This window comes from Toxorhynchites rutilus, chromosome 1 (assembly GCF_029784135.1).
Source record: "Toxorhynchites rutilus septentrionalis strain SRP chromosome 1, ASM2978413v1, whole genome shotgun sequence".
In the NCBI taxonomy this organism is placed as follows: Eukaryota; Metazoa; Arthropoda; class Insecta; order Diptera; family Culicidae; genus Toxorhynchites; species Toxorhynchites rutilus.
In genome coordinates this window covers 75,299,279-75,313,115 of record NC_073744.1, presented here as the reverse complement: position 1 = coordinate 75,313,115, position 13,837 = coordinate 75,299,279, and the positions used below count along the sequence as shown (strand labels likewise).

Below are 13,837 nucleotides of genomic sequence, written 5' to 3'. Positions count from 1 at the left end.
TAATAAATGTGGTTCATGTGTTACATTGAGATGAATGTGATATTCCGAAATTCCTGAAAAACTGTATCTATCTTACCAGATGTTTATTTGTTTTCCTTCCATTAAAATGCTTAATTTTATTAAATTGTCAAACGTGTGGATTGCCTTTCTCTCGCTTTTCTTTTCTTCCATTTCAAATCGATCTTTACTCCAGCTCACTCGATCCGTATCCATTTGCTACCAGGCATTTTCCATTTCTCTGTTCACTTTTTATTTCACTATTTAATTGTTAGTTCCTGTTGTTTTTGTTCATATCAAAAAAGAATGCACGGAGAATTGTTCTTGTTGCTTTCTCAAATTTCATTTTTGTTCGTTTGCATTATGAGTTCTGACCCTAATTAGTACTTTTTTCATTTTACTTAATTCATCTATTAATGTATGGTAATCCGATTAAATTTTGCTTCATGGTTCGAATGCAGGATTGGTAGTTTACCTAAAAAATCAGCGCATTATTTTTTTTCTCCAATTTTCGCTCTCAACTACTAAATGGTGGCGCGCATTTTTTTATTCCCTCTTTTTACTTAGCTGCTGCAGCTTATGCACTTGGTTGGTTTCATCCTCTACTCGCGATCTATAGCATTTGATGTGTTTTGTTCTACAAAAACCAGTTTTTTTTTGTTCTAGGAGGAAGCCTTGTTGAATTAGATTAATTGAACTGAATTTTTTTTTACTTTCGCAAATCCGGCAACGGCACTCAGCGATGCGAACCAAACTGTCAGTGGAAGAATGCCACTTGCGTATTTAGTTGTGGTGGTAGTGCGGTGGAGATAGATGCAGTGTTTACATCACAATTTGTAATTATTTACTCTTCAATCATCTATTCTTCGAACATTCAAAGCGCAGTGCATGTTTTTATAATGTTTAATATTTTTGGTTTTGTTTTTGTTCTGGTTTTAAATTGAGTGGCGGTCTTGTTTCGCTTTCAGTTTTGCTGCTTAAACTTTATATAAATACTGATGTTCTACTACAATTAGTGAAGATTTTCGTGTAATGTTTTGCTTGCGATTTACCTCTTCTATTTACTAGTAGTAGTAGTTTCAACTGTACTCTTACTTGCAAAAATAAGGCTTTTTACAACAATATTTTTTTTTGTTCTTTTTTTGCTTCAATGGGTATCGGGTTTTATCCTAATTGGTAGCATTATTTGGTAACACAATAACATAAATACTTAAACGTGATAAGTCGAGAGGAATTTGGACCACGGGAAGTATTGATAGGCTTTGTGAAGGATGAACTACATCAAACAATTATCGGTATTTTAAGCACTTGTACATGATTTGTTTTGTTTGTTCTTGCATTGGGAATCACTGTTACAACTTATCATCATGATATTGTAACTGATCGAGATTGAATATAATTGTTCAGTTTGTTGCTTAGTCTTCCTCACAGCGTTCATTCGGTCCGCTTCCCATTCTCGAACTTTTGTTACTCACATTAAGTTTTTATTTCGTTTCAAAAATACTAACGTAATAACAATAAATACTCACGACGCTAATGAAGGACGGGAAATTTCTAGTTTTGTTTTTATTTGTTGCTTCTCTTTTGCTTCAAGTATAACGATTACAACATGAGACATTCATTTTGTTGCACAAAAAGTATAATATCGAGAGAGAAAAAAACGAACCATGACATGTTCGATGATGAAACGTCATCGAATAATGAGTGCGAAAACTATAACATGACTTTTTTCCTGATCGAAATAAAGAGAAATGTGTCGATGAAAATCGAATGCTGCGCTTTGGGCGGACTTTCCGCGACAACGCAAGCCGGAATGCAAGGTTCAACGCTTTAGAAAACTAGTAGACGATCGGCGCTTCCTTCTTGGCTGTCATCGTCATCCTCGGAGTCCTCAGCGTCTTCGTCGTCAGTGGTGAGGGTGTTAGCGTTGTTAATGATTTCGTCTGGTTGTGGAGGCAAGCGACATTTTTGGAAAGAAAGACAATTGAATAATACGAGTTAGTAAATTAGTTTACATATCACAATTGTTGATAGATCATACAACATCGTGATGAAGCTATAAATCCTTTTTACAAAAAAATAACTTTCTCTTCTCTCTTTTCCGTTTCATAACGTTAGAACCACATTTTTCTAAGTTACCAGAAGTATTTAAGAGATCGGCTCAAATGATATATATATATAGTGTAGGATATAATAACTATCTCCGTTCATGAGACTAGCTTTATGAACTTTATGTAGGTGTTTCATAACTATAAAACCAGATAGATATACTCTTTACGAAATTAATAATACGATGTATAAAACAAGCCGACGCGATATTGGTTACCCTTCAAATCAGTTACCCTATATACACTCAGTCAGAAAAATGCCGATATAGCGAGCATCTAAGTATACAACTTCTATAAGACCACCCTGATTATAATTCGTTGCAACACAAACAGTTAGAATTTCAACCAGATACATTCATACATTGTAGACTGCTTAGAATAAAGAATATTTAACGTCAATTCCGTTCAAAAGAGTTGTTTGTTTATTTATTGTGCTTAAATACTATAATTTCCGCTGTCCAGTTTCTATAAGACCACTTAAAAATTCATGAGTATTATCAATGAAAATTTCGAAACGATAGGGTGATTTACATGTCAATAATTGGTAACCTTGCCATTTCGACTAATAACCTTGAAAATTCATGTTGGGATACTATTTACCAAATTCTGCTGAACGGATTTCTCGATATTTTTCGATTTTTCCGAAATTGCGACCTTGAGTTCTACATTCGTGGAGTTTTAACCTTTTAAGCCCTCTTTATGTGAGGATTTTCTACCAAAATTTGATGAATCCTCACTCGAGCAGTTAAGTAGATGAAATATTGCTTTATTTGCACATGCGATTGTGAGGTATTCGAACCTGTTCTAGCTATTTCCCGCTTATCCCGGTCAGAGAGCTTCGGATTACTTGGAGCTCTCTTCTTCTTACCGTATCCTTGAGGATTCGCCAAATAATTGAGCACTACTTGATTGGATTGTCCAATCCGAGGAGGAATTTCTCTGATACCAACATTTTCTTGGTGAAATGCATCGATTTGTCTCTCTTTTCTCTCCGTGAGAACTTTTCCCTTCGGAATTTTCCAGATTTAATTGATCCAAACAACTAAAACAACGGAAAATGTAACTGGTCTTAAAGAAACTTGACAGTTGAAAATACGAAAACATTCGATTACGCTCAGCGCTTGCAAACACACATATGAAAATCATTCAGTGTATGGTAGTCACCAATACCTACGCACTAGAATATAAATTGAAGCATTGTTTGTTCAAAATGACACAAAGCAGCAAGATCATCACCTGGTCTTATAGAAGTTGGACAGAGTATATAATTGTGGTTTGTTAGACTTGACGAGTGGCTTCTTCTTTAGGAACTTCTACGGAACATCCAGACGAGACTTGTCGACGAAAAACTCCGGGCCGGGAATCTGCATGGCGTGCGCTTCAATTTACATCTCGTCTTCCCATACAATCCAATGCGTCCAATTTTGGCACACGCGATACTACATCCTGGCGCGGGATTTGGCCACCGTATTCAGTTTATATATTCTGTTAGGCGCCTTTCTCTCCTTGAAGACATGAAGTCCGGCCCGCTTCATTGTCTACTGGACGTACCAGACCGAAAAAGTGTCCTTCTTGGCCACATCCCGAAGCGAAAGATTCGGATTGCGCTTGAAGTAATCCATCACCTTCCTTGCCTTCATGGAGTCGGTCGTCGTTGCTTTTCTTCCACTGACAGTTCACCTCTGGGTTGTCTGGGTTTCCTTAAACGATTTTCCCAAACGGGACACGGTCGGATTTCCAATTGTTTCGCGATCCACCTGTGAACTGATCTGAATTTTCCACGACCGCGCCCATAATTTTTCGACTTCTAGCTTAGAAGTCATCTGATAACCACTTTACAGATTGTGACGTAATTTTGCACACGTAAACATTACACTCTAAACTAGTTTTACCCAAAATTTCATCAATTTATTCCCATGCAATAAAAAGTTATACACGGAAGAAAGTTTTGCATTTTTTCGAGTACAATCTTTAGATATGTTAACGAACAAAATAATTGTATTTGATTTGCAATTCAGCTCAATATCGATTGGTGATTATAGTTTATGTTGCCCCAAATAGAAGCTTTGAATCTGGCCAATATGTGGTTTCCACAAGGATTGTGTCACATTTACCCGAAAGACAGTTACCCGAACGACAGCTACCCGAAGGACATTCACTCGAACTTCAATCACCCGAATGTAACAAATCGCCGAATGCAACATTTACCCGAATGTACTTTTTACAGCTATAAACAATTAGAAGGTATTTTTATATTCAATTCTGTTAAGCGTTATTAAAATGAACACATTTATACATTTTCTGGTATTCAGAAATATGTATAAATGTGAAAAATATTTCGTGGGTAGAGCAAATACGAGACAACGACGATGTGTACTATATTTCTCAAAGTTATGAGAAAAACGTATAGTTCCACTTTTTATTAATGTAATTACCATACACGTAGAAGCGAGATTCTAGAATATTTGCGAGAAACAAGGTCACTTTTATCTGGATAGAAAAATTTACCCGAATGATAACAAATCCTAAACGAGAAATAAAGAAATATCGAAAAAAGGATTAAAATTTTCTGATAGTTAATAAAAATTGAACATAGCCTGACAGAGAAGCTCCCTTATTTAATTTTGTATTGAAATATGATTGATACATTTCAAAGCAATGATTAACCTAGCAAACGTAATACATCAGGCAAACGTATGCCTTCCGACCCTCGCTAACGCTCGGATCGTCCTCTATGTTTCAAACTAACAGGTTTGCTTGCGAGAGGCCGTCGCACAGTGGTCCATCAGAAATTCTAGGTGGCATTATATAGAAAAATGAATGGAAATGCCTTGAAATTTGGTGTTTGGGTGTTTTCGAAGGTGCTGAGTCTATTTTTGAGTCATTTTGGTTATGAGCTTCAAAGCAATTGCTGGGGGAAAGGGTAAAATTTGAAATTTTTGTAAAAAAAACTCGTGTGGGTGTCTAAATATATGTTTTCATTTTTACCCAAAACTTATTTTTACCCAAAACCCACAAGGAAGTGCAGGGGGATGGCATAAAATTAAAAAAAAATCGAAAAACACGTGTGGGGTATCAAAACATTTATGACATTTTTTCGCAAAGTAGGTCGAAAGTGGCCAAAAGTCATAAAAGGAAAGTGTAGAGAGGGCCCTAAGGAAGACATTTTGTTATAAAAAACGTTGGAGGTATTTGGAGAATTTGTCACGTCACGTCGGTGGTTTGGGGCCGCCTCGGTTCCTTAACCTCGTTAGATGGGGACTCGACCCCTATTACATTGACCTAAGAATAAATTTCATTACGAAAAAATAAATTCATAAAAAAAATTGCGCTGCGGTGTTGTCAATACGTAAGTACCATTTTTTTTCTTTCCAATTATTTTCACATTTCTAAGACAATTATGCTTCATATTTTTCATGTGAAAATTAACTGCTAAGTTTACGAAGAAATATCACAAAGCCCGTGTTCATTTCTAAAAGATCTCCTAGCCTTAGTCGGTGTTCACACCGGAGCAATAAGCAGCTCAGCAATCAGCAATGCGCAATATGCGTCAGTCAACATATTTTGTTGTAAGGTAAATGATTTTGGTTTGTCCAGTCGAAAATATGATCATGGTTTGTCCACTTTTTTTAATGCTCTAGTTCAGCACACCTTTGTCAAATAAGGTATTCGAATGTTTCAAAACATATAAATAAAATTGTCTTTTTCATGATTTACAGTAGTTTTATAGTATATTTTTACGGAATCACATAAAATTACAACTAATCCTAATTTTGTTTAAAGTCAAGATAGCGATTGTTTTTCGAAAAATCTTAATTTGAAAACTATAAGGTCTACAAAATATTGGTTGAAGAAAAAAATGTGGGAAACTGTTTAGATTTCACTAAAAAATATCAATCACTTTTTGGAAATTTTTGAAAAAAAATTATTTTGAAAATTAAAATTTCTCTTTTTCAAAAATATGTTTTTCAAAAATATGTGTTTCTAAAATTCTGAAAAAAGATATAGCTCTTACGATTTCCAACAAGTCATCAATACATCGGAAGATGGATACTTTTACAGGGAAATAGTTTTTCTGACAACAAGTTTTCCATGTGTTCTGTAAAAAAATGCAACTAATCCTAATTTGTGCCCATTTTTCGATGTATGGACGACTTGTTGAACATTCTGAGGGCTATTTATTTGTTTTAGAACGTTGACTGCCACGTCAGTCAGTTTTTAAATTAGGTGTACCGGTAGGTTTCTTCGGTTTTACAACAGATGGCATAACTTGATTATTATTCCAGTAAATCAAATTTTCAAACATCCGCTGGAAAGCTACTGTCATTGCGTGTCATTTTCAGTACATGTCAAAAAGTTGAAGCGTAAACAACACAGTTTTTTACCATTTTGAATATGTCGGATTTCGAACCAACGAACTAACGAGAGTGCTTTGGCGGGGAGTGTTACTTCATTACTTCAATATGAAGAGAAAAAAATCGAGTAGTTGTATCCGAGACACGACCGCTTAGGACGTAGAACCACGCATCCTTTTTTTGAAATTTGTTGGTTTATCATTTCGGATATTATTTTCGAATACGTCGAAGTTTTATAAATAATTCTTTAGTGAAAAGTTCTGGGGACCATGAAAAGGTTTAATGGTCTGCGAGGTTTTGTAGAATCATTTCGAGAAGCAACGATTCTTTCTCGCACTTGCGAGAACAATACACTAATGGGTCATATGTCGCAATTTGTTTCTTTATCTTAATGCATGCATTGCACTGAGTATTCAACGCGAAGCATCTTCCGTGCATCACCATTCAACAAGCATCAAACACGCGTCTAACATATTCACACAGTTGCAGCGATGGAAATAAAACATCGTTTATGAAAAATCGTTTCTCGACTCTCGGTCAAAACCCTCAACAAAGCTAGGAGCTTGTTGCATCCGAACAGAGCCGATGCACACGAGAGCAAATACGAATGTCAACTAAAATTATCGAAGGTATGCTATTCACATGCCACAAAGCCAAATACTGAGGGCTGGAAGCGACCTATGATCATTTGCACTCTTCTCTTTTTTCGCCTGCTTTGCCATGGCTCGGACGGTTGTGTTAATAGTAATACCAGATGCACTTCAAGTGAAATATTCGCTAGCGTTCACAACTCGAGGGGAAACATAAAACACAAAACGAGCAGAATAAGCGACCTTTGTTGTTTCGGGCACAGAAAGATTTCGAGATTTTTCCTCAGAGGAAATGCAATACTTATACACTAGCGACAACTTACTTACTACGCAAGGGTGAAGTTTACTTAGCAAATATTCTCTTTTCGCTATCCGCCTTCGTTGTTCCTATTCTAGCGGCTGCATAAGTTACCCGTTATTGACAGCTTAATTCGGGAAAGCACACAAATGGATAGAACAAATGTATGGGGAAATAAGAAGACTTCGAACGCCGTGTTTTCAAGTGTTAACAACTGCTCTAACGACATAAAAGAATAGGTTTTTTGCATCGAATCGTTACTGGCGATGAAAAGTGGGTTCATTACGACAATCCTGAACGTCGGGTAACGATACCCCGGCCATGTATCAACATCGACGGCCGCGGATTATTCGAGGCCAGAAGGTTATGCTGTCTATTTGGTGGGACCAGCTGGGTGTGGTGTACTATGAGCTGCTAAAACCGAATGAAACCATTACGGGGGACCTCTACCGACGACAACTGATGCGTTTGAGCCGTGCACTGAAGGACAAACGGCCACGATATGAGCAAAGACACGATAAAGTTATTTTGCAGCACGACCATGCTCGGCCGCATGTCGTGAAACCGGTCAAAACATCGGAAACGCTGAAATGGGAGGTCCTATCCCATCCGCCGTATTCTCCAGATATTGCTTCGTCTGATTACTACCTTTTTCGATCAATGCAACATGGCCTGGTTGACCAGCACTTCTCCAATTTTGATGAAGTCAAAAATTGGATCGATTCGTGGTTAGCCGACAAAGAGGCCGATAATTTCCGCAAATGAATCTGTGAATTGCCAGAAAGATGGAAAAAAGTTGTGACTAGCGATGGGCAATACTTTGAATACTAACCCTTTGCGGTCGTATGTCTGCTCTCAGCCACCACAGCAAGGAACCATACTAAATACTATATTCAACGATATAATAGTTTACAATTTTTCTAAACGAATTTTAATGTATAGTGAACTTTTTCACGAATGTATACGGAGTTTATATGAATAATAGGTAACGGTACTTGCTATAAAAAAACCAATTAATAGCGTGGAAAGAGAAGAGGACCTCTTTGAAGAGATTTTTTTCCGACCGCAAAGGGTTAAATTTTTAACAATTTTTTCAGAATAAAGCATAAATTTTTGAAAAAAAAAAATCAAAGAAACTTACCGGTACTCCTATTATATTGACTCATTTTTGCTGTTTTTGACAAGATAATATTCCAATCAACGAAAATAAATTGACTTAAAAATGCATTACATTTGCAATTTTGAAAAATGCAGATCAGACCTCTTACCACGGTTTTACACTTCAGGGCAGCCCTTTGGTGGTCTTACTAGATCCCTACGACAACTGCTTCCAAGGGCTGTCCGAAACAGAAAAATCTGATAAAGATTTGGATAAATAGGAAAAACTATGTTTTTGGAGAAAAGTAAATGTAAAGTAAAGTAAATTGAGAAATTGTAATAAGGAAATTCGAAAAAGAAGATATTGCTGTGTAATTTTTAGAAATTAGTGTAGGCACAATTGATATGCCGTGTTCTTTCCTTTCCGTACTGTTCTTTAAGGCCAGGAGATCATTCAGAAATGAGCATGGGATATGGAATATTCCGAAAATTAAGCAGGTAATTTAAACATGAAAAATATAAAGCATAAATGCCATGAAAATGCCAAAAGAATTAATAAAAAAAAAAATTATTCTTACGTATATACCAGTATATAGCGAGGATAAGGTGACGTAATCCGAGTCGGTCGCCGACCCACTGTCGGAAGCGGCGGCCTCTCGCAAGCAAACTTGTGTTTTACCGATTGCCCGCTTTGTTTGAAACATAGGAGACGATCCTTTAGTTAGAAACGTCGGACGGCATACGTTTACCTGGTGCATTACGTTAATTATACGTGTCATACATTTTGAGTGCCTGGTTTCTAAACGTGATGCACCAGATAATCGTATGCCGTCTGACGCCAGCTAACGCTCGGTCGGACCTAACTAGAGGATCGTCTTCTATGTTTCAAACTAACCGGGCAATCGGTGGAATACACGTTTGCTCGACAGCTTGAGGCCGCCTCAGTTTCTTATCCTTGTTGGATGCAGACTTCGTCCGCAATTCAGTGATCTCAGATTAAATTTAAAAAAAAATCATAATAATTCATAATGAAAATGGCGCTTTAATGCGTAACGTAATAACACTGAAGAAATTCGTGACGCAGTTACATCGTACTTCAAAAAGTTGGACGCTACGCACTTCGCGCTCGGAATAGAAAAACTCGTGCCACGCTATGAAAAATGCCTTGAACGTTACGAAAGTTTTCAGTCTGTTGAGCTATAGATAGCAAGATATCACACAAGACAAATAGGATCTTTATATAACACTCATCAGAAATAAATATACAAACACTTCCTAATAATTCAATTTGCGTATTATTCGAATATATCCTTTTTCGGGTAAGTATCGCATTCAGATAGATGTTACATTCGGGCGTTTGGCTAGATGTTACACTCGGATGAATTACATTCGTATAATTGTTGCATTCGGGTAAATGTGAATTCGGGTGAAGTGTCAGTTCGGGTAGATGTTACATTCGGGTAGCTTCGGGTAGCATTCGGGTATTTGTTACGTTGGGGTGAATGTCTTTCGGGTAACCGTCATTCGGGTGAGTGGGTTCCGGGCAAATGTGACACAATCCTCCGTAAGACGGCTCTACTTGCCGCACGTGAAACAATGAACTGATTGAGAAGCGAGCTTGGAGAACAAAAAATCTCTCCTTTTGGACTTGTAAATTAGTCGTTGTGTCATTTGATACTTCTTGAATATTTTTATAGGGTTACGTAAAATCTCTATATTTTTTTTATACGGATAAACCACCAACGCGTGAGTTCTTGAAAGACTATATTACGCAAGAAGGTGATCTGGCGTAGTGGTTAACATTCGTACCTTTCACGCTCAAGGTCACGGGTTCAATTCTTGTTCCCGACATTCTTCCTTCGGAATAGAAGTAAAGCCGTGTTCCGAGTGACGAGCCAGCGAATAGGTTGGAAGTCATTATAATACAGTAAAAAAATACATGGGTCAAAATGATGCAAAATAGAAACTTTTTACGCCAGTGGTACTCAATCTTTATTTCAAATGGGCCACAAACACGTGCTAGTCATGGTGTCGCGGGCCGCCAAAAAAAAGAAGAGAGGTGTCCCAGATACGACCTCATTGTTAACGTAGGACTACGAAATTATAACCGACGAGAAGCAAACATTATAGAATTTCAAGAACGAAACTGTTTAGTATAAGCACTTGGTAGCACTGGAAGGGGTAATGCACCGGTGAATGAATGCCTTCGCTGAGTGAGGGGCGCGAACGTTTCGCGAAGCAATAAAACGCCAATTTGAGTATACTTTCGAACTAACTTTCAAAAATCACTGTTGATTACACGGTGTCTGGGGCGATACTGAAACACTAAACTTGCTTTTCAGTTTCTCTCAGCAAAATTACATTTCCAACGCTTCAAAAAACACTCGGCAACCGGCATTTGCATGCACTTATCTTTAAAACGTAATTGGTACCAATTTATCGGTTCAAATAGAATATCACAAAATTTTTGCAATTTTGTTTATTTCATATTAAAATATAATAAAAAAAAATTATTTGTAAATGTCATACCAGAGTATTTCTATTGATCAAAATGTATGCTTTGTAGGCCATACTTGTTGAACATTTTTAGAGACGAATGAACTCTCTGAGTTTAAAGTCTCTTTAATTCAATACCGTTACCGTTGAACATTTTTAGCGTATACTCACCACAGTTAGGCTTTCCACGTGTACGCGTGTTGGCAAACTCAACACCGTGTTCATCCACACACCAACAAACACCGACGGCCTGGTGACACTGAGTCGGTTTATAAAAACCCTGGCTATCGCAATCCGGGGCATATCCTGAGCCTGTAAACACAAACAGAGTCGCTAGATCTCGACGATTCTAAGCACGAATGCCATCCCAACTCACCACTCAAATCATTGCCCAATCGCCTTCGAACGGCAGCACACGGACGGTCGGTTTTCTCAAAGCAACGGCACCATTCGCGGGGATCGATCGTGTTGTCCTGGTCCAGATCGCAGGTGTCGATGAATGGTTTGATGCAGCGTTCGTTCTTGTCATGCTCCAAGTCGTACAGCTCCTGGGAGGACAGCTCACCGTCATTGTTCAGATCGAGATGGCCAAACATCCAGCGTGCCTCGAGTTTGCAGGCGGCCGGGAAGTGAATCTTGTTCTTCTGCTGCTGATGCTGGCGGCGTTTCTTGCTGTCTGCCATTATCACCGAGAACCAGTCCAGTAGTCGGTTGCCAATCGCGGTCAGCTGCTGTGGTTTGCACTCGATTGATTTAGTTGGATAGCCTGTATGTGAAGTAATGCAAAGGAGAAAGTTAATTAACGCAATTTTCATGGCGTACAATATAATCAGCACCGATGAGTAAAATTAACGCTCCCGGTTTTGGTGGCATCTCACGTGGGCACTGTCACTGCACCGTAAAACCGCACCCTTATTAGCACATTCATCAGAAACCGTTCGCTTCATTCAGTACGAACTGAATCACCGGTTTTGAAAAGTACCACAACAAGCGGCAAACTTTTTTTTCTCGAGTTTGGAAATCAAATCTCAACATGATTTAAAACTCATTTGGCCATATTCATGGCTCCTGTTTGAAATCACTTTCCTTTCAGTCAGCCTTTCGTTGATACCAAAGGCATACCAACGGTCCATTACAGAAGAGAGCATTCCCGTCGGGGGAAAAAAAACAAACCGTAGCAGAGGACGAAACTATGTTAAAACCTTTGCAGTAGCTTTTCGACTGAACGATAGTAAGTCAGCGATTGGTTGTATTTTAATTAAAATCCATCGTCCGTCGGTTCGCTCCGTCCATTTGCAATCCGAAAATGGTACCGGGCATCGTGTTGAGATTTACTTCGTTTTCACAATGACGGCGCTGTGTTCCTGCACCGCCCGAAATTGGGTCAGAAATGCTTTAGCGTTTTAGCTACTCTCTAAAATCCATAGGCACATGGTAGAGCATCTCCCGACAGCCAGTTGATTTGTAGTCCCAATATGTAGGCATGACAGGGGGAACACAGGAATCAGACCAAAGAGTAGCGCTTTTATCTTCCCTGCGCTCTGAGTGGTTTCGGCTCTGTCGGGCACTTCATAAATATAATTAAATTCCTCGTCCCGAACGACAGCGTTGCGGTACTGTGCCGGCGTTATTCAGTTGAACAGTGCATTAGATAAAGGTCCATTAGTTGTTATCCAGGTAGGTGATGGTATTACAATTTAGAAGGAAATTGAAGCCGCAGTAGTAAAACGTAAAGAATAAAAAAGTGGGAGAGTCTGAGCCTAGTGTTTGTTACTGTTCAGAAATCCGCCAACTCATTCTTAACTTATTCAATACTGGTGGTGGCCCTAGAAAAATCGTTCGTCGTATGAACTGAATCATTGATTATCAATATTTTCTGTTTTCAATAGTAAACTGTTGAAAAAAGTCAGACAGATATTCCAATCATTGAGCACGATATGATTAGACAACATCCTTTATAATAAATGTTTAACCCTTCAAACCAGACTCTCGTCGAAACTCTTGGGAAAATAGAGTGGCACCATCTTCCAAGTCATCTTCTCGCCTTTGATATTCATAAGTGCTTGATATCGGAAAATGTTGAATAATGTTCAAAATGCATCGTCTCACCTTGTCCGTCACGAAAAAACAGATAAGTACGAACAAGGAAATCATACCATGGAGCGGAGATGGGCAATGCAGTTCCATTTGATAAACGACTTAGTCGCTAATTGTTCACCCAAGTGAACTAGTTCTTTTGAACCGCTGTTTCGCTTTTTCCTTCAGCGATATCATACCGGTATCAAGAACAACATTGAATGTCACCTGGAATCATAGATGCCAGGTTTAAAGACGTGTCTTCATTTTGATGACATTTGGTTTTGCGAAGACATTTCGAAGACTGCTGACGACGAAGTTTGCTGACCCGGCAAACTTCGTCCCGCCCAAAATTTATTTTTCGTTATCACATCCACGTTTTCTTGCTAAGCGCACGTTCATGAGTCCAATCACATAGTTGTTCATTGATTGATGTTCTAATCTACCCTTTATTATTATTTTCTACTATAAAATTTCAGTACTTCCACCAAAACTCGACATTATAATATCAAATTATTTTCATCCACTAACAAATAAAATTCTCCGTTACATGGAATAAATGTTTGATACAGAAAATATGATAGAATGAAAACAGTCCTGAATCGGACAAGTCTATTCTCGAGTTTTGCTATTATATATATATATATATATATATATATATATATATATATATATATATATATATATATATATATATATATATATATATATATATATATATATATATATATAGAGGAAGAGATATAGGAGTGCGTTTTATCACGTTAAAATCAATTTCCACTTTCGAACGAAGATCAATTTCGTTACCGCAAACATCAA

General features: G+C 37.9%; 1 protein-coding gene across 1 annotated transcript in view; it reads right to left on the bottom strand.

The window, feature by feature from the left end:
* Positions 1 to 68: 68 nt before the first annotated feature.
* LOC129772754 (proteoglycan Cow) overlaps positions 69 to 13,837 on the bottom strand; it is a 421,514-nt gene continuing 407,745 nt past the window's right edge. Inside the window, exons 9-11 of the mRNA XM_055776228.1 lie at positions 11,319 to 11,708; positions 11,114 to 11,254; positions 69 to 1,940 (exon numbers count right to left, since the gene is read on the bottom strand). Of these exons, the coding sequence (XP_055632203.1) occupies positions 1,828 to 1,940; positions 11,114 to 11,254; positions 11,319 to 11,708 (644 nt within the window). The 3' untranslated portion in view covers positions 69 to 1,827. The remainder of the gene's footprint in view (positions 1,941 to 11,113; positions 11,255 to 11,318; positions 11,709 to 13,837) is intronic.